Source organism: Sylvia atricapilla, chromosome 11, assembly GCF_009819655.1.
Source record: "Sylvia atricapilla isolate bSylAtr1 chromosome 11, bSylAtr1.pri, whole genome shotgun sequence".
NCBI classification, from domain to species: domain Eukaryota; kingdom Metazoa; phylum Chordata; class Aves; order Passeriformes; family Sylviidae; genus Sylvia; species Sylvia atricapilla.
In genome coordinates this window covers 18,322,828-18,344,594 of record NC_089150.1, presented here as the reverse complement: position 1 = coordinate 18,344,594, position 21,767 = coordinate 18,322,828, and the positions used below count along the sequence as shown (strand labels likewise).

Below are 21,767 nucleotides of genomic sequence, written 5' to 3'. Positions count from 1 at the left end.
GCTTAGTGTACGATTGTCTTTACATTTGACATCAGACTTCTTTCAGAACTTTGAAACCCAGGTCAAGCCACCATCAGAGAGCATCCCAAGCTGGGAATCCAAAGACTGAGGCAGAGAATTCCAGTCCCCAGTGTCCAAATTCAGCTGCAGGGCACTGACAGTGTGAGAGGTGAGGCAGAGCTGCAGCACCTCCAGGATCTGCACCACTGATTCTCCTCCACTGAGGCTGGTGCTGCTCTGCCAAGGCCCGACTCTGCAGTGTCTATGAACCAGCTCCACTCTCAGGGAGTTCTGTCTCCATCCACCTGCCCATGGTTATGACAGAGGGGACAAAGGGCTTTGAACAAGCAGCGCTTTTAAAAAGCCCAGTCATTAATGACATTAAACTCCAAAGGGTGAAAGCTGCAGTGTAACACCTTGGCTTAGAAAATTCCTGAAATCACCTACAACTAAAGCAGCAGGATCATTGCAAAGCAGTGCTTTGGTCACACTCTGGAACATGTCGTGCTGCACGTCCCCACGTCCTGAGTGTCAGCCCCCGCTGACACCCCGGTGACATTTGGGTCCCATTCAGGCTCTCACATCACCAGGTATTTTGTTATTCCCTGCTCCCAGAGGACTTTTAGGAATTGCTGTCTTGAAGTTATCTCTCGGAATCTCTTAATGACATTTCCAAATCCCATCCACAGGAAAAGGAATGGCCAGATCCCATTGTGGCTGGGAATGAAACCAGAATGTGTCCAGCTCCAGGGCAAAGCTGGCCATGAACCAGAGACCTGATCCGGCAAATCAGGGCTAAAAAACCTGGCTTAACTTTGCTTAAACTCGACTGAGTTCATAGGGCAGAATTCACAGCTCAGCCAGCCCAAGGAAAAATCACAAAGAGTGGCTAAATGCATGCAAGAGACATGCAACAGCAAAGGTTTTAATTAGAGGAAAATTGCCTTTGTGTAACCAAAAAGTTGTGATGTTATCACACTGACACCAGCTGTGCATCTCAGTGTCCCCAGCCTGGTGCCAAAAATGAGAAATCACTGGGATATAGCTCATAGGCTATATATATATATATATATATCCGATGATACATATCTCCTAGATATCATAGGATGGAGAGATATAGATAGATAGATATATATATACTGAGTGGGACTGCAGTGAGAGCATTTTTGTAAAAGCAATTTAAAAAGTAATTTAGAAAATAAAGGACCCAAGGCTAGCTCAACAGCAATTTTAGGAAGGTAAGATGAATTAAAAAAAAATCAGAAAAAGCAGAAAGAGATAAAAAGAGATACAGAATCTTTTTTTGCAGAACTTTGGTCTAATGTATCCTCTGAAAAATAACTTTAATTCATAATAGTACCAGATTTTGACATCACTGAAAGAAAAGCCATTACCTGGAGCAGCCACTGACCCCACTCCCCAAGAAATCATGTAAATATAATGACTGTGATAATAAATAAATAGCAATAATGGCTATTTTAGACCATAATGGCGATTTTAGACACTTGGTGCAAACCTCAGCAGGTTTCAATAAATCTTCTTTTCTGCTTAGATATCAGAAAAGATATTGCAGATATCTTTGACCTGACTGAACTTCTGATGAGAGAGAAGATGGGAAATTCTCTATTAAAAGATCGTTTAATTTATGTCAAGGAAGGAACTAAAATAATTGGATTGACCAACTAATTTTCATAATATATCTGGGAACTAGAGGCTGCTCGGCAGATAAAGTGATTTGCATTTTTCCTAAGTGAGTTTAACTCACAAACTCCCCCAATACAAAGCCATGAAAGGGACTTCAATTTTCCTTCCAAAACCTATTCCAAGAGCAATAGATTGAATTTTGCTTTCACACAGACACATTCCTGCCGTGGCCGGAATTCCTCCCGCAGGCAGCTCCCGCTGCAGCCGTGTCCCAGCGCCGCTGGCCAAGGCCGAGCCAGCTGCGGACTGCCGTGTCCCCGGCTGTCCCTGTCCCGGGCTGTCCCTGTCCCGGGCTGTCCCTGTCCCGGGCTGTCCCTGTCCCGAGGTGTCCCTGTCCCCGGGCTGTCCCTGTCCCGGGCTGTCCCTATCCCGGGCTGTCCGTGTCCCGGGCTGTCCCTGTCCCCGGGCTGTCCCTGTCCCCGGGCTGTCCCTATCCCCGGGCTGTCCCTGTCCCGGGCTGTCCCTGTCCCAGGCTGTCCCTATCCCCGGGCTGTCCCTGTCCCGGGCTGTCCCTGTCCCGGGCTGTCCCTGTCCCGAGCTGTCCTGTCCCGGGCTGTCCCTGTCCCGGGCTGTCCTGTCCCGGGCTGTCCCTGTCCCGGGCTGTCCCTGTCCCGGGCTGTCCCTGTCCCCGGGCTGTCCCTGTCCCGGGCTGTCCCTATCCCCGGGCTGTCCCTATCCCCGGGCTGTCCCTATCCCCGGGCTGTCCCTGTCCCCGAGCTGTCCCTATCCCCGAGCTGTCCCTATCCCCGGGCTGTCCCTATCCCGAGCTGTCCCTATCCCCGAGCTGTCCCTATCCCCGGGCTGTCCCTATCCCGAGCTGTCCCTATCCCCGGGCTGTCCCTATCCCCGGGCTGTCCCTGTCCCCTCGGGCACACCCTGCAGTGTGTGTCCCGGCCCCGCAGTGGGCTCTGCTCCCAGCCGCTCCGCTGCCCGCGGTGTCAGACGGCGCCTTCGCTCTGCATCGCTCCCAAAACCACCGCTGGGGAACGCTGCTCAGCCCTTTCCCTCCCCTCCTCCGCTCCCTTCTCCAGGGCAGGAGGGAATCAGGCCCCATCTACAGCAGAACCTCTACCGAGGTCTGATGACAGCGATTCCACTCAGAAATCCGGATTGACGGCTCTCGCAGTTCAATGGCCATTTCAGCCCATCCAAAGCTCCGGTGTGACCCTGGGCACGGCAGCGCTGCCGTAAGGAGCGAACCCCTCATCCCAATCCCCCGCACCCCAAAAGCTGCCAGCGGGGCTGCAGGAGCCCCGGAGAAGCCGAAGCCCCGTTTAGGACAGCGGCAATTCCAGAGGGAGCCGCTGCTGATGTCACGGCATTTAAACGTCGCCTGAGTCACAGGTTCCTGAGGAAGTGGCAACACCTACGGAATTACTGGATAAAAGTCAGCCTTGGAAGCGTGGAATGAAAATAAAGACGCTCACAGACAAAGCAAAAACCTCAAAAAGGCAAACGGTGCCTGCTGCAGAGAATCCTCCCTGATCTGATCTGTCACTGGCAATGAAATGGGCGTCACTGAGAGCCCTCCCCGGGGAGACACGTGGGCAGAAAAGGGGAAAAGGAAAAGGAAAGAGGAAAGAAAGGACACCCAAACCCATCAAAAGCCATTCCAAATGCTTTCAGAGCAGCAGACATGGAAACTTCCCTCCTTCCTTCCCACCTTCCCTCCCAAGGAGGGAACAATTCCAGCAGCTCTGCTCCAGGCACCTTCAGCCCGCACTGCTTTCATCTGGGGAGCAAAAAAACATTCCAGCGACGAAGACTCCAGCTTGCATTTCACATGCCTTGCACCCTGCAGTGCAGGATGCACCAATGCAGCTGCTGAGAAATGTGGGAAGACCATCAGAACACCAGAAAAGAAATTAAGGCAAAAAACCTCCAGAAATCCAGCTTAATGCCTCTCCTTTCCTGCTTCCGTAGTGCAGAACAGAATTTCACTAACAAATCAAGCAATGAATCATTCTGCTGAGATCCTGCAAAGTCCAGAGCCCCAGTGCCAAAGTCACACACGAGCCTGGATTTTTGCATGCTCAGACTACTGGAGCAGCAGCCCGCAGCCAAGGAATGTGAGAACAGAAAGGAACCGGATGGGAGAGCAGGAGAATGACAAGGAATAATTTCATTGAACTCCTTGATTTGGATTTGATTTGGCTTTTGGTTTGGAGCAGCACAGCGCCGCTGCTCCTGTCCTTTCCTCTTAGCTCACTGCAATAATTTGTTAAGAAGCAAATTGACATTTTTTTCCATTTAAAATGAAAGGCATGTGTGTGCATGTGACCTTGACTGCACAAGCCCATTGTGCTTCCCATCAATGCCCTACACCAACCCCCAGAACAGAACAGGAGGAAACAGCATTTAGAGAGGTGCAGGAGATGGAGGGAAGCAGTGTGTGCTCCCTGCCAGCCAGGAAACACAACCCAGGCTGGCTTCACAGCTCCTGATTGTCCCTTCTCTCCCTAAACACACGGAGCTCCAAGGGGCAAGGCAGCACTGGCTTGGGGAAGCAGAAACAACCTGTGAATTAACCTGGTTAAATCCTGACAAAGAACTGGTGGGTGCGGAAAATCTATCCTAAATAATTCCACTGCATCTGAGAAACTGCTGTGCTGAACTCACAACAGGCTGAGAACATAATCAGTGAGGCTGCAATCAGAGCTTGAATATGGTTGGAGCAGTGATCTGCATCTTCATTCTGGGCTGAGATCATCTGGACTGGGAAATGAGGTGAGAAAATTGCTGCCCTAAGACACGGAAGGTGCTTAAAGCACATCACTGCCACTGCAGCCTAGTGCTGGGCCTTCTTTTGGGAGGAGCTTCAGCCTGCTTAAAATCATCCTCAGGTGACCCACCCCAGGGACTCCTTTCAAAGCAGGATTGTTGGGTGTCAGGAAAAGGGAAGCACAAGCCACAGCCTGGTTATTAACCCCTCAACATGGCAACAAAACAACAGTTTTGACCCAGGACAACTGAGAATAAAACCCAGAGAGATTCTTGGTAACTTATCAATAAAAGTTAAAGGAGAGAGGAACAAAAAACAAACAAACAACAAAAAACCCCCCAAAAACCCCCCACCAAAACAACCCCAAAGAACCCCCCAAAAAACCAACAACCACCAAAAAAACACCAAACCTAAAAAACCCAACCAACCAAACAAAAAAAGGTCAATAAACTGTAAGGGTATTTTTTTTTTACTTTCAAACCAGCCAAGTGTTGCACAGGTAAGAAAATGAACTTTTTTGGGAATGATTGTACTGGAAAGCTGAAGAGGCAGCAGAGAGAGGGCAGGTCCAGATGATGACTTTCAAACCTTAAAGCATCACCGGGGTGGTGTTCTGAGGCTCTGGAGAGGACCCAGGCAGCTGCAAGGGAAGGAGAGCTGGGAATGGGATAGGTAAGAAGGGTTTTCATGGCTTAGGAATTTACACCCTGGCACGGTCCAGAGTTCTCTAGTGTAGAATTTCTGCCTTTTAAAACAGCTCATCCAGGTGCTCTGCAAGGGCAAAGGTGCACAAGAGCCTCTGGAAGGGAAGTTTCACTCTGGCAGGATACACACGAGCACATCAGCTGCACTGAAAACGGAATAAAGAAAGGAATTAACAGAGCCAAATGGCAACAGGCTGGAGACATCTTCCAGACTCTGCTTCTTATGAAGTCAGCTAAAATTTCCCATGTTGCAAATACTTCTTTAAAGGCTCTCTTTGGAGTATAAAACGCTTATTTGTTTCTAAGGCAAGCCTTGCGTTGTTATTTCAAAAAGATATTCGAAATCTGGCAGTGAAATCCCAGCCCTGAGCTGCTCCTGCTCTCTTTCCTCTGTGCCCCCTGAATGCAAAGTCCCAGAGCAGCAGTTCCTGAGGCAGGGACACCAGGAATGGCCTGGAGCATGTGGGAGGAGCAGACAGGCTGGGGCTGTGCCAGCTTGAAATGGATTTTCTTCTGCAAGAATGACAGCAATCTTAACAATTCCCAAGAATCCAGAGCCAGAACTCACCTGGAACCCTTAAAATTTGGTTATGCTTTGCAGAGGAACTAAATAAAAATAAACTCGTGGGTTCTGTGAGAGGCAGAGCGACACCTTGATCCCATGGGTGAGCTCACCCAGCCCTGGGCTCCACGGGAATCCTGCACAGCAAAGTCTGGTCCCAAAAACCATCTCAGAATTGCACTGGGAAAAGGGGAAGAATCTCCAAGGGACACTGGGAGCTGGGTGAGCCCTCTGTGGTGCAGCACATCCCAGAGCAGTGAGGATGGGCTGGGGTAAGCCCTGGACTCCAGGATCTGAAGGGACTTTTCCAACCAGATGCTTCCCTGATTCCATCACCAATCCCAGTCATGCCAGTTACCAGGTACTCAGGAAGAATTCGTTCAAAGTGTTACAATATGATTCCACAGAGCAAAGCTCAGGAATAAACCCATTTCAGTGAGTTTTCTAAAGAAGAGCACGAGGGAAAAACTAAAATAAAGTGCTTATAAATGGCAGAGTCTCTCAATTTTGCAAGTACTTCTGTTACATCTATTTAAGGTGAGCAGCCAGAATTGTCACAAAGAAACAAGATTAGAGTCACACAATGTTAAGGGGTCGGAAAGGAACTTGAAGATGATTTAGTGCCACCCCCTGCCACGGGCAGGGAGATGCAGGAAGTGGGATAACAGTATCAAAGATGACAATATGGGAATTTCAGTTCACCTCAGTGGGCTTCTCTGAGGACACAGGGAAGGGAAAACATTTTCCCAAGCTCAAAGTCCATGATTTTCAGGCCTGGAGCAGTCAGTCACTGCAGTTTCCTTTGCTGTGCCAAACCACCTCCAGCGCTGCTGCCTTCTACTGAAGCAGAGTCTCTTCAGCTCTTGAGTGGGACTGCTGTGGCTCCTTCCCCACCAGCCTGTCTGGGCCATCAGGAATCCTCCTCCTCAGCGGGATTTTCACAGCTGGGCCTTTCTCCCCGACACATCCCGGTGCTGAAGGCTTCAGACTCACAGGAGCCACTCTGGGAAGGGCTCTGGCCACGGCTGTGGGGGCACCAGGACAGTCCCCAGCTGGAAATCCATTCCCTGTGTTCCAGGCTTCCAGGGAAGAAAACTCCCATTTGAGAATCTCCAGCTCCTCCCTGTGATGGACCCCGTAACAAATCCCAAACCTCAGTCAGCAGAACACACTGCAGGGGTGACAATGAGGCACAATTCCATCTGGCAGAAGGGTGGGATCCCAACAGAAGCTGTCATTCCATGCGTTTCTTTAATGCTCAAGTACAGAAGTGCTGTCAGAGCTCTCCACTGAGATCTTCCAGCAGAATTAAACGTCCCCAGATGAGGCCTGGGGGTGTCACAAATGCAGGCCACCATCAAATGCCACTATATTCCTATAGATAATTCAGGAATATGAATTTAGGATCCTCTGAGGCTGCTCATTCACTCTTCCCAACAAATCTGGTTCCCACCTGAAAAGCCCTGGCTGGGCTCTCCAGTGAAAGTTCAGGTTCTTCACTGTTTAATGTTTTAAAGGAATCATAAAGAGCATTTTATGGACTGTTGACTGGCACCAATGGGGAAAAATTCAATATTTTTCTCTTCACTGGTGCCATGGGGGAAGAGCTCCTGGCAGCACAAATGACATTAAAATCCCAGCTCCTCCATGAAGAAAAGGAAAGTTTGGCTTGCCCAGTAAGCACTGGAGCTGGGATCTGTGCAGAAATCCTGCATTAAGAGCAGCCAAGGCAGCAAATAAACGTGTTTATCTGCTGTTAGTATTTGAATGTTCATTCACTGGAATGGATTCTTGGGATTTCTCACTCAGTCAATGCCCAGAAATTCAGTAAAAGCCAAAGAAGAACAATTCAGCTCCAGGAGGAATAAGAAAACACCATTTCAGTCAGACAAGGGAGGTTCTCCCAGGTCAGAGGGAAGTGTCTGTGCACATCAGGGACAGGTGGGGAGCACCAGGGCAGGAAAGAGCCAGCCTGGGACAGCTGGTGACACTGCAGTGCCAAAGGGAAGGAAACATGCCATGAACATGAGCTCAGGGAGTTAAAACAATTATTAATGCTCACCAGGCTCACAAAGATGTGCAGCTTTCAAGTCTCAGATAACCCCAAACTGTTCACACTCCACGGTCAGCAGCTCCCAAAGATGAAAAAAGCAGATTATTCTCCAGATTATTCCCTTTAAACTCTCCTGGCACCCCCCAGGGCTCCAGCTGGACTATGGCATGGCTAAAAAGAGGGCTGCAAAGTCATCATGTGTTTTCACTGCTTTAAAAATGCAGATTTCAGGTTTCAGTCTCAACCACCAAGAGATGATTTACTCTGATTTCCAAAATACATTGCATTCATATATATTTTTATATTACACTGAAGTTACCTAAACTAGACATTCCCCTAGGTAAGAAATTGTGTAAATATAATGACTGTGATAATAAATAAATAGAAATAATGGCTATTTTAGACAATAATGGCTATTTTAGACACTTGGTGCAAACCTCAGCAGGTTTCAATAAATCTTCTTTTCTGATCAGAAGATGGGAGTTGCAGAGATCCTTGACCTGACTGAACTTCTTCTGATGAGAGAGAAGATGGGAAATTCTCTATAAATTTTTTTTTCAGAGCTTATGTTAAGGAAGGAACTAAAATAATTGGATTGACCAACTAATTTTCGTAATATATCTGGGAACTAGAGGCTGCTCGGCAGATAAAGTGATTTGCATTTTTCCTAAGTGAGTTTAACTCACAACCCCCCCAATACAAAGCTATGAAAGGGATTTCAAATTTCCTTCTAAAACCTATTCCAAGTTAAGACCGAGAGATTCAATTTTGCAGTGATGGATTTTGATATTTTAAAACTCCTTTTCCCTCAAGCTAAGTTTTTAAACTCAAGGATTCTCCAACTCCTCTTTGTGCTCAGCCACAATCTCTGAAGATGCTTGAAAAAAAATGAGATGAACCAAAGAGGAAAAGGGAATTGCTCTTTTTGAACACCTGCATGGTTCTGCATGACCACACCCCAGAGTCATGCAGAGAACAAATTTCTCATTTCACTGAAGCCTTTCCCTACAGGTTTTGACTGAATCAATGACCCACCACCCCCTAAAGCAATTTTTTACCATACAACAGAATCTTCTCTGAGCTTCAGAGGAGCCTCATCATGATAAAAATGCTTTTGGTCTTTCCTGGGCAAAAATCAGTCAAATTTTGTTTTCACAGCATGGAAAGATGTGGGATATTTACAGGGAATAACAATTCCATGGACACATCCAGAACTGCACTGAAGTTCATGTTTGCAAATAATTCCTGTGGTGGAGGCAGCAGCCTCAGGTCCTAACCCACCTTTAAACATGAAATTTAACTGCCAAGAGGAGAAAATGATCAATCTTCACAAATTTCAACTAAAGTGCTCCAAATCTGAGAGAGATGAAAAAAAACCAGAAACAAAACCATTCAGAAATGCTGCTTGGACGTGGCCGTTGACAAGCAAAATATAACCTGGCCCAAACCAACCACCCAAATTTACTTAAGCAGCATTTTTTATATGCAAGCCATATTTAGAAACTTAAAAAAAAAAAACCCAACAAAAAACAAAATAAAAAAAAAGAGAGAGACCAGGTTTAAATATAAGCACATTGCTCCAGTTATTTACACAATAAAAATGAAAATGTGGCCAGTTCTGCCCATGAGAGACTGCTTTGAAATGGAAGTTATTCCTGGCCAAACGTGGGCTCTGTTTGTTTGTCTTTGCAGCAGTCAGGAGGGGAAAGCAATCATTAACTCCTCAAAGCACAGATAAAAGGCAGGGCTGCAGTCCAGAGCATCCTCCTGCTCCTCCTCAGCACCTGATTTCAGACCGTTTCATCATCGCTCATGTCCCAGATCTGCAAAAAAAAAAAAAAAAAAAAAAAGGATTTTTAGCTTGTGGAGTTGAAATATGTTCTTAAAACACTCCTAAAAACTCACATTGCTGCTTAAAAGGAATAATAAATAGCGTTTTATGAACTGTTGACTAGCACCAATGGAGCTTTACAGAAAATTCAGTATTTTTCTCTTCTGTTAACAACCTACAGACCAAGAATTATTTGTCATCCTGGGGGTATTTTTAATATCTACTTTTCAGCACTTCTCACTTTGGCTACTTGGTATTTATTATCATTTACAGACAATAAATAAATTTGGCTATTTACTATTTATTGTCATTTAGAGGTAATAAATAGATTTGGCTATCTGCTATTCATTGCCATTTACAGATAATAAATAAATTTGGCTATCTGCTGTTTATTTTCATTTACAGTAAGGCTCAGATCAAACCCCAGACATTCTGGGTTGGTTTGCTGACTCACTGGCACACACTTCCCGGGAGTAATCACTTCCAAGAAACATTTTTATTTTACCAAACGCTGCAGAAAAATGTCTGGACATTAATGATGAATTCATTGGTCATTTTACACTTAAATATTAGAGCTCATAAACAGCAGCTTAAGGACAAGAAGTTATATGGAAATTTGTACCTTTCTGCTGCTTAGAAAAGAATGAAGCAAAACCATTTTTTCCTGCAGTGTAACATAATTGTACTGTTAATTTCTGACTTGCCCTTGGCCAGTAAGTGATTATAGAGTGGGAGAAAAGTGAATATTTCCATAGAATAGCGAGGTGAACACACTGAGGGGGAGTGGTAGAAATTCAGAGCAGGGATCTGCAGAGCTCTCTGGGAGGATATTCTCAATATATCCTCCAAGATTTTCTTCCTGAGACGCAGGGATGCTCCTAAAACACTTTTTCTAAAATTTTAGAGGTTTAGCTCATGACAAAGACCTTCCTTCCACTTGGCAGGGTTTAAGCTCAGGACTAACTACTCAGCTGAGATTTAATCCCAGGAGTTGGATTTAACACCAATAACACCAAGTATATAACACATAAAACTCTGTCTGTGACTGGGAGCATTTCAAACTTGCCTGAATTATTTGGATGGGAAGCACAGAAATGTCATTTTTCCAGAGCCTCCAGAAATCCCTGGCTGGCCATGACCTGAGCAGAGGAGCAGCAGCATTTCTGTGTCCCAGGGGAAATCAAATTCAGTTCCTCTGCTCCAAAAAACAACTTTTTGTGTGTTGGCATCAAGTGGCCAGCTGAGTTATTCTCTCATTTTACATCCTGACCACTAAAATATATCAACCCCCCTGGCAGCAGAGCATGAACAGTTATTTGGGCTGTAAATTCTGCAGGGCACAAAGGAGGATTTTACATGCACACACTGCCTGGGACAATGGGGCACTGTTCTCACTGCACTGGGTAGACAAATAAAAAATACAAATAACCCCTTTTCTAGACAGGCAACAATGCTTATTGACCTATAGCTTTAATAAACCCTTACAGGAAAAAAACAAAACCAAAAAAAACCCCCAAAAAACCATTTCTGGAATTAAAAAATGTTCAGAGAAAAGCTCTTCAAATCCCAACCTAGGGAAGCACATAAAATCAAACATTCCTCTGCAGTGCTACGAGCTGTGGAAAAGGAAAACTTGGAATGGCAAGACTTGCTCCATTCCTAGAAGAGGCACAAAATGGTGGTGTAAATCCTGATGGAAAATACTGGAGGAACAGTTTGTTTACAAAAGGAGAAAAAAAAAAAAAGGAGTTTTCATCCTGCCCTAGATGAGCAGCTCGGAGCTTGCCAAGGCAAACACAAATGTCCAGCTCGCCAGTCAGGGTCAAGGATGTGGAAAATAAATACAAAACCCAAAATCTTTAAATAGAGTTTAGGGTATGATTCAAGGCAGAGAAAAGCAGCAATGCCGAGTTCAGACAGTCCCCCTTTGCAAACAAAGCCCACAGACTGCAGCCTGACAAGGAAATTCTCTCCCATCTAAAGCACAGCTCTTTTCTAGGAAGCTTTTAACAAAAAGGAGGCTTTTAACAAAAAAATATAATCACGACAACACTGAAAATGAAGTTCCCAGGTATTTAACCAACACTCAAACATCCTGGATTGAGGAGGATGATTTTTAGATGTTTGGAAAGTGTTTTCCCTCTAGGAGAACAGAGAGTTTTATATAAGTTTATACTTCATGCAATCTCAGAGCAGTCAGATGCATTAAATCATGGAATGGGTTGGGTTGAAAGGGACTCACAGCTCATTTTATTCCACACCTTCCACTAATCCCAAATTCGACCTGGCCTTGGACACTTCCAAAAATTCCAGCACAGCATTTTGTGTCCGATTGACCAAAAGGTTCATAAAGAACAAAGGAGTGCTCCCCTAACAAAGTACACGCAGAGGGAAGAGGAAAACACGAAACAAAAGGGAAAATTCAATGCAGAAGTTAACAACTGCAAATTACCCTAGAGAAAACAAGCTCCATGGGATTGTGCAAAGGAAGTTGTGTGAAATACTGACAGCTAAATTATCACAGGCTCCTGACTAAGAGCAATGGATGTTTTCAAAAAAAAAGCCATTTACACTTTAATAGATAATGATGCAAACTCCAGGGATTACTTCCAAAGACTGAACCTTTTAAGAGAGGAAATAAAATACAGAAAGCCAAGACAGACGACGTGTGATACGACTGTCAAGAGAGTCTGATTTCCAAAGCAAGCCGTGAATTTGGAGTTTTTTCACGTCTCCAGTGTCCTGCAGCACACCTGGGCGAGGCAAACCCCAAGAGAGCTGCAGGCAAAGGCAGGAGCAGTCAGAACATGGGGAGATGATGCAGGAGCTGCCAGCCCCAGCGCAGAGCCTGCACCAGCCCAGCAGATGAGCTGAAGGCACCTGCTCCTTCCAGTACCTGCTCTTAGAGCCCCACTCCTCTGGGGAGCTGCTGGAATTTCAAACCGTGCCCAGCCAGGACAGGAGAAGGATTCCCACACTTCTTTTCCTGCAAGTCCAACTGTTCTTCTGGTCAAGAAGAGGAGGAGTGGGTGGGGGGAAAGCCCACAAATTCCCACTGATTGATTTTTCCATAGCTCCAGATTGTGCATTCAATCATAAATCCAGAGGCATAAATCCAGAGGAATTGAGAGTTTTGTATTTCCTCTCAATCACATTAACAACTGCAAACTGAACTTCCAAAACAACGACTCCAAAATGGTGCTCACCATCCCAAGCTTTATTATCTTCTCATTTTATGACTTCCCTGGGGTCATTTTATGACCAACCTGTGCTCCCAGTGCAAGACCTCATCCTACACTCATTCCCCCGTTGGTTTTTTTTTTTTTTCTCAAAACTACCTTCTAACTTCCTTTAATTCAACTATACCCAGAATCAGGCCATAATCTGAGTAATTAACTATCAGATATTTCCTCCCCCAGCTGACACACAGATTCCAAACTTAAACACACACAGAGAAATTAGCCTTAAAAAAACCAAAATCGAATCCAAGGCTTGTATATACTGCATTTCTTTCTTCAGGCTGCTTTATTTAGGCAGCAGGTGGAGAAGAGGGTGATCATTTCTCCAGATCCCTGCATACAATGGCTCTATCCCAGCTGACCTGGCTGAAAAATCCCTGGCATCCCTTGTACCTCCCCAAATTCTCTTTGTCTGTCTCTGCCCCCACAGCCTTCCCTTCAGTATCTTGCAATAAAATCAAGTCCATCAACCTCGTACCTTTTTCGGGGTTTTGTTCTGTTTTGTTCAATGCTGGTGACCCTGACTGCTGCTTGTTTCACCCTTAAAGCCTTTCCAAAATTCTGTATTTTCAGCCCAGAGCTTGCAAGGTCAGGGTGAGAATGAGAATTCTCATTTTAACCTCAACAAACGGCAACTCTTCGACAAGTTCCTCTTGTACAAAATTTTTAAAATACGTGTACAATGCTTAAAAGCACAGAATGGTTTGGGTTGGAAGGGACCTTAAAGCCTGAATATCTCGTAGAACTGGCATCTGAAGGACTTGGAAAGCTATTTTTAAGAGCAACACAGAAAAAAGCCAAGTAAACAGCACAGGAAATATTTATTTACAAATAAACTTTCAGCTAGAAAGTCTTTTTAAGATCAGTTCCAAGCAGATTAACAAACAGTAGCACCAAGCAGTAATTAGTTAGTCCCTTCGGGGTTTAGAGCAGTTTTCCCAGGTATCCATCAGAAAATGACATGAAAACTTTCACAAAAAATGATTTTTTTTTTTGGTCCCGACTGACAATGAACGAAACAATACCCCAAAAAAGAAACAAACAAAAACTGCACACGGGGGTTTTTCTGGTATAAAAATGCCTCAGACAGATTTCCTTCCATTGTTTCTTGTTTTATGAGGGGAAAAAAAGGTCCCAAAGCACAGGAGCAGCAACCACAAACCCGATTTCTCTCCTGTCTGGAAGTGTTTTGAGCTGAAAAGGGCATTTTTCAGGGCTAAAAGAGGAGACTTTCTACTACTCAGCCTCTTCTTCAGGCTCCCAAAACCTGCCAACAAGTGGGAAAATAAATAAACACGCCTCCAAGCACGTTTGGGGATGGCCACAATTCTGTTTTGTGGGGGATTTTCAGCTTCATTTTAGTACCACCAACAGGCAGCCATCCAAGAAGAACGTTTGAAGGAAGCCACAATTAATGGAAATTCTGTCACAGGAATGATTAAATCAGATAGAAAGCCTTTGACTGAAATGAAAATAAAACAATGTGGTATATTATAGCGTATATTTTTATTCTTCTATCACCTTCTGCCTTTGATGTGCCCAGGTTTTACGTTAGAAATTAAAGTGTAAGTTTATATTCATCACATTTATAAGTCCTGCAAAAAAAAAAAAAAAAATTGATAACACAGATATAAAACCAAATTTTCTTTCAAGGCTTCTAGAGGAAATGTGGATTGGATACATAAATGGATCTCAGGATAATCAAACCATTTCTACACCTGAGTCTGTGCCACCCCGACTGCCCAGACTGTATTTGTTTTGGTATAAATTTGCCATGCATTTGGTATAAATCTGCCATGGCAGCATTTGCCATGTCCCACTGCATCTTTTGAACTCCCAGGTGATGCAGAAGTGCTGTCAAAAAATGAGCTTTCAGGTCAGAACCATTGAACAGTTGGTGGTGAGGGGTTCAAGATGAGCAGCAGCTTAACTCCACCACTGAACTGCAGGAGCAAACAATCCAGAAACAACCGAGAGATTACCAAAAATGGGATTTAAGGGACACTCAGTGCTCTGCCATGGGGACAGAGTCCCTGAGCTCCAGAGACACCTCTGGGAATCATTTTGTCTCCCCCAAGCAGGGCCAACAACCTCAGGGTGTTCAGGCTCCTGTCCACAAAATCCCCACCCAATTCCACAAGGGTTTAATTAATCCAGCTGAGTTAATTTTAAACCTTTCTGAGATGTCACAGCCTCTCCAAGAACCCTGCTCCAGTGTTAGAACATCCATATATGAGATTAAGTCATCTCTTGAAGCAAGGATAGTCTTGGTTAAATTAACCCATAGCTACCACATACCCATAAATGTCTTTTATCATCATCATCATCCTCACCATCATTGTCCTCACAATGTTTCTTCACAGCCCCTGCCAGAGCAACGCCCTCCTGGCAAGAGCAGCACACTCATCCAGTCTTTCCAACAGCTCAAAGGTGCTGAATTCTACAGTTCTGTTCACCTAGAAACCTAATAACTCTCATTTATTCCAAAGAAATTCCAGCTGGGCAGGCAGGGCACACACGGCTGTGGGGAGGAACAATCCCAGCACTCCCCGTGGAATCAGAGATTTTGGGTGGCAGAAAGAACCTGGATTGACATTTGCAAACCAGATCATGAAGGGACACTGTCCCTGAGAACTGGGAGAGTCTTCTTTTCAAAATTCTACGAAGGGAAAAAAAAATTGATAGAAATCCTTGAGGCTTTAGTGACTGATTAAAGAGCATAGATCATTTTCAGATGAGACAGATTCCCATAACAATAAAAAGTGCTACTGCAAGGTCACCCAACCCAGATATAAGTCAAGTTTCAGCATTTTCATGTTTGATCAACCCCACTCCATCCTCACAAAGTGTAGCTGGCAAACACTAGCAAAATATGCATTCTTCTAAATAATTCCAAACTCAACAAGAACAGGGATCCTTTTCAGCTCAATTCCCATTATCAGAAAACATCTGGCAGAAAGAATTAACACCAGTGCCACATGCAGTTATGTCATCTTTACATGTGAATTTTGAGCACAGCTTCAGTCTAACCAGACTTCCTCTCATACACTGGTTTTAACACAGAAGTAACAGAAAACTTGAAATGCAATCAAAATATTAATTCATTAGAACTCTGATTTATCCAGTGACTTCACTAATCTCATCATTGCTTCCATGGAGATCCATGTGGTGTGTACACAACATTTCTATCTTGTGGAGGTGGGGGAAACTTTCTCCTCTCGCCTCTTTTACTGGAGGAATGCTATTCATTTAGTTAGAAACAAAAATAATCTGTGAAAATAGAAATTGAGGGGACAAAAGAACATGGTTTTTGCAGTGTTAAATGCACAGAGGATACTGGATTATCAGATTTATTTCATGTTATATACTTCAGCAACTCAGGGAAGATAAATCCATTTGTATTGAAATCTTGGGTGCCAGTTTCCCTCCTGATTAATCCTGCCACTTTTCCTATCAGGTTTATCCAAATAAATATTACCCAGAAAACTGCAAGTGCTGGTATAAAAGCACAGAGGAAAAAAATCACTAATTAAAGGTAAGGTAATGATGCTCTAGAAACAGAACAGGCAGATCTGGTTTCTGGTTTGGTTTTGTTTCAAGTGGATAGAAAAACCTGAAAAAGCAGAAGGTGCCTCAGCAGTGAGAGAACTCTGCAAGCACCTTGCCTTGCTCTGAAAACATTTGCTAGGCCCATGCAATAAATTAACAATAAATAAACGATAAATTAACAATAAATACACAATAAATTAACAATAAACAACAGAGGCAGTCTCAACTTCACTCCAAACTTATGTACTGGTTTAAAACCATATGTCCACCCAGATCCAGCTGAAAACTTGTCCAAGTGTCAGATTTATTCCTGCAACACTTCAATTCATACAGAAACAACTGAACAAACAAGAATTCTGATGAGACCGTGCAGAGATTTTGGGCCTGGAGGGTTTTGCAGGGATCTGGATTCTGCAAGTCCTTTCAAAATTGCTTTTGATTTTCTGACCACAGCATTTCAACATCTGCTGGACTAAACACATTGTCTGCAAGTAGTTGTGTCCCCAGCTATCAAATCTTATTTAATTCCCAATTTTCATCTGGAGCTGCTGGAACAGAGTGGGTGCCCACTTGCTGTACACTGTTGGTTTTTCACTGCCAGGAACAAAGCCAAGTTTTCCCAAGCTTCTGATGGAGGCTGAACCTTATCCCAAAGCTGCTGGGAGAGTCCACAACCACCCCAATCTCTGAGGGCAGCAAATCGTTTAGAGATCCCAAATCAAGCCCATCCTGCTGCACTTGGAAAAAGCAGAGGGACAACCATAGCTCCAGCTACAAACCACCTGTTAGGGCAGGTTTATTCAGGCTTAGCAAAGCCCAGCTTCCCTGGATCCCAGAGCCACGAGCTGCCCACAGGGCTCTGGAGCTCCGGGGATGCCCCAGATGCTCCCAAGGCCAACAGCTTGTTTTGGCTCACAATTCCCTTTTCCCTCCCATGTGGGATGCCTTTGATCTTCTGGCCTGTTCTGTGACTGCAGTTCCCTGAGTTTTTGGGAGCACAAAGAACGTGTGAGACCAGCTGAGAGCCACAGAGTGAGAAGCCACTTTAAAACATTTGATGGCAGGCAGCAAATAGAGTGAGTGTGGTTTCAAAATGGGAGTTCAGAACTAGGAGGTTCACTGGATTTTCCATAAAATCCATCTTAAAACAAACAACAGATCTGTACTATGAGAACAAACTTTGCTTCTTCACGGCACTAAATCTGCATTTTGCTAAATTTCTCATTTTTGTCACTTCACCTCTTCTCCCCCTGCAAAGAAAGATCTGGAATACACTCATGAGGTTGTTTTGAACAATTTTGAACCATGAGGAGTTTTAAGTCAAACAGGAAATGGTCACACACTGCAGGGCCCTCAGGGCTATCCCTCTCATGATTCCCAGCAGGATGCACAAGCCAAGTGATGCCAGGCTCCAGCAGCTTTCAGCAGGGATTTATCCCAGAGCAACCAGCACAGAGTTGCCATTCCAGCTGCTTTTGGTGCCAGGAGGAATAGGCTCCAGCAGCTCTTGGAGAATAGAAGTGACACCAGGAGTGACACCTTCACAGGTGCCAAAAAAACTAAAAACAAAACAAAACCCAAACCACACCCCCCCAATTAAATAATAACAACAATAATAGTTATAATTATTTTTTTTCCCCGTGAAAGCAGGTTTACACTCTTTTATAAACATTTAAAATGGTATTACACTTCTGGAATCCCAGAATGGTTTGGGTTGAGAGGGACCTTAAAGCCCATCCAGGGCCACCCCAGCCATGGCAGGGACACGTCCCACTGTCCCAGGCTGCTCCAAGCCCTGTCCAGCCTGGCCTGGGACACTGCCAGAGATGCTTGGAGCTGCATCATTGCTGGAATCGCCTCATTCTCAGCCTGTCTGATTCCACACCAAATCTTCCCATCCCTTTTTCTGGCTCAATGGAACATCCTCACAAAGTGCCAGCTCTGCATTCAACTGTTGTGTAATGCAGAGACTTCAAAAAAACCCCAACCCCAACCCAAACAGCCCCACAAGAGACATGTAACACAAAGCAGTTTTCCCAGGAGCAGGATTCCACCCAAACATCTTCACTGAGAGCTCACAAAAGTCAATTTTGTATTTTCACATCCCCTTCTCCTGCATTAACCTTTCAAGTGCCACTAATTTAGCACAAAATTTATTTAAGAGCTGTTATGTTCCTCTGATATTTTTCTTCTGGTGTGATAAATAAAAGCATCACTATCCCACGGAAGGCGTTATTTGTCCTCAGCACTGTATAAAATTTTTATATTGCAGCTAAAACCTGAGGTTTTGATTTCCTCTCCATCAGGGATGGCTGGTTTGCCCTATTTTATTTCTTATTATAAGTAGCAGAAGATATTTTCTAATGGGCTAAATCTGAATTAGGGACATTCTTCCTTGCCCCTCTGCACAACATTTAATATAGTTTAGTTGCCTTGTGAAGATCAGGCAAAGTTTGCCTTTAAAGTCATGACCTGTTTCTTCCACAGATAAAAGTTTGTAGTCACCAGCACCTGGCCCTGGCAACCTTGATAAGTTATTGCAGACACACACAGCTATAAGGGAGAGAATAAATTTGTTTACAGTGGTGATTTTTACAAATCAGAGCTCTATCAGTGCTCTCTTTAAGATAAAGCAAGCTTTAAGGATGTTGCTGCTTACATATAATTCACCTAAAGGAATAACTTCCTTTCAAGAAGCAATTTCTTCCTTCTTTAAGACGAACTATCAACTATTTAATAACTTAGGTTATTAAAGAAATTAGGCTTATGATGTTACTCAGATGAATTAGTCATATTTGTCATGAACATTTTAACCTCCAGTGGGTTTAGCATCCTAACTGAATATTTTTTATTTTAAAGCTCATTTCTTGGTGGCAGAGGGGGGATTGCTATGGGAAGGAGGGGTGGCACTTATTTTTCATGTGCTGCTCAGCATGAACTGCAGTGAAGCTCCATTTCCAGCTGAAAACCTAAACAGCAAATTAAAATATTTAACCAGATACTGCCTAATTATTTGAATAAATAAATAAACAATCTACAATTAGTACAAACCATGCTTTATAATTCTCGTTTTGAAAGTCAAGGAACTGTTTTCTAGTTCCAAAGGCTCCTGAAGGACTAAATGAAGCTGTCCTAGTGTGAGGTACTCATTTCCTACTGACCTGATACTTAAACATTGTTTGAGTGAGGTTAGTGATGTGAGGAAGGAACTGCTGATGGAAACCTCTGTATCCCTTTGTGCAGCCCCACTAAAATCCCAACAACAACCAAAAAAGTTCCATAACATTAATCAGCAATACTGAGGGGCTGAAAATCACCCAGCCTTGAACAATCCTATCTCAGGTTTGCATCTGCATGCTCCATTTTCTGGGATGAGGAGCAGTCAGGACTTGAGACTCGCCTCAAAAAACTCCAATTACCAGAGAGAATGAGAGCAATGAGAGCATGAAGCCCTTGTCAGAATTCTCTCTGTGTGTGTCAAGCCTGTGAGCCTTCTTCAGAGGTGAAGGATTCTCCAGAAAACTCCAATTACCAGAGAGAATGAGGACTAGGGGAGCATGAAGCCCTTGTCAGAATTCCCTGTGTGTGTGTCCAGCTTGAGTCTTCCTCAGCGATGAAGGATCCTCCAGAAAACTCCGACTACCAGAGAGAATGAGAGCAATGAGAGCGTAAAGCCCTTGTCAGAATTCCCTGTGTGTGTGTCAAGCCTGTGAGCCTTCCCTCAGAGGTGAAGGATTCTCCAGAAAACTTCTCCAAGTACCAAAAGAATGAGAGCAATGAGAGGAAAGAGAGCATGAAGCCCTTGTCAGAATTCTGTGTGTGTGTGTCCAGCTTGAGTCCTCCTCAGGGGTGAAGGATTCTCCAGCAAACTTCTCCAATTACCAAGAGCATGAGAGCAACGAGAGCGTGAAGCTTGTGTCAGAATTCTCTCTGTCCAGCTTGAGCCTTCCTCAGAGGTGAAGGATCCTCCAGCACAGCAGGGATTTGCTCCCAAACCACACCCTCAGTGCCAGGGGAGCCAGGTGCCCCATGCATCATGAAAAACCTCATTTGTTTCTGTCTGACCTTTAATTAGTGACTTTCCTGCTCCTTCTCTTACTAATTCTGCCCAAAGCTGCTGCTGCCATCAGCGTCAGGCTCAACCTGCGCCCTGGGGATGTCACTCAGGAGTCTCCACAGAAAACAAGGATCTGGGCAGAGCTTCTCAGGGTCTTCCTGTGAGTCATGATGACAGAAAGCTGCTGTGCTCATGAATGAACAGCACTGGATTTTCTGAATTTGTTCTCCTCTAAAGCAAGGCCTTGCTTTTGGCCGGACAAAGCGCCGCTTCCAGGGAAATCAAAAATCCAGAGACTGGAAGGGAAGACTAAATGGTTCCTTGAAAAATTCTTGAGCAAACCCCAAAATGAAGAGACTCTGAACAATATTTGTGCACAAACTGAGAAACTCCTCTCCCAGCTGGGAGCAAGCTGGAACCTGCACAGGGCGCTGCACACCCCGGCAAACTCCTTAATTGTTGGGAGCAGACAATGTCTGTTCAGTCATGTCTGCTCGGGGGGAAGGATGTTATAACACATCTGCACTGCCTCTTTCCACACACGTCGAGAAATCCTCCAAAGTTGTTTTTCCACCCCTTTTTTCCCATTCAACGGATTTTCCCTCAGCCAGGTCAGCCACACAGCTGGTGACAAAGGAGCACTGGAACTTGGAGACACTGATGGACAGAAATAATTTCTCTTATTGAACCTGATCTTTAAGGGCTTTTTGCTTGTGAAAAATAAATCTTCCACAGTTCTTTCATGAGACATGAAGCCTAGATGTAGTTTTTTGTTCACGTGCAAGGCTTCAAATTCTCCAGAATGCAAAATTAAGCTGAAGGGAAGAGTGGATGTTTCCATATAAACCCCCTGCACTGCCAGGGATGTCTGGAGGGATTCTGAGTTTAGAAACAGCTTGAAGAGATCTCCAAACTGAGCTGAGGACAGCAGTGAAAACTACAGATCAGCATGGGACAGGAATTCAAACTGGTGGCTTCATTTCTAAAAGGATGGAGCAGGTAGCAGGACTTTTTCTAAAATATTCTAGCAAGGTTTCTAATCCGTGTTCCAAACCAGCCTAAAGCTCTTCCTGCTCACAAAGGGTTAATGTCCCACAACCAGCAAAATATTAAACCAAAAGTTATATCATATATAACATACAATAGATATTATATAATAAATATATTTTATATATTATTATACAATATGTAATATGATAATATTATATATTATATAAAAATTAGCACACAAATCTTACTGGTTTGGATCTCTCTGTCTCATTGGGAGCATGGTATGACCCAAAGGTGGATTTATTCTGTTGGAGCTTTTATATTTATATGGAAATATCCACTCTTCTCTTCAGCTT

The 21,767-nt window shown here is 44.3% G+C and overlaps 1 protein-coding gene across 1 annotated transcript in view; it reads right to left on the bottom strand.

The window, feature by feature from the left end:
• Window positions 1-9,303: 9,303 nt before the first annotated feature.
• The window catches only part of ATG7 (autophagy related 7), a 77,957-nt gene continuing 65,493 nt past the window's right edge, over window positions 9,304-21,767 (bottom strand). The window contains exon 18 of the mRNA XM_066326939.1: window positions 9,304-9,568. Coding sequence (XP_066183036.1) covers window positions 9,536-9,568 — 33 coding nt within the window. The 3' untranslated portion in view covers window positions 9,304-9,535. The remainder of the gene's footprint in view (window positions 9,569-21,767) is intronic.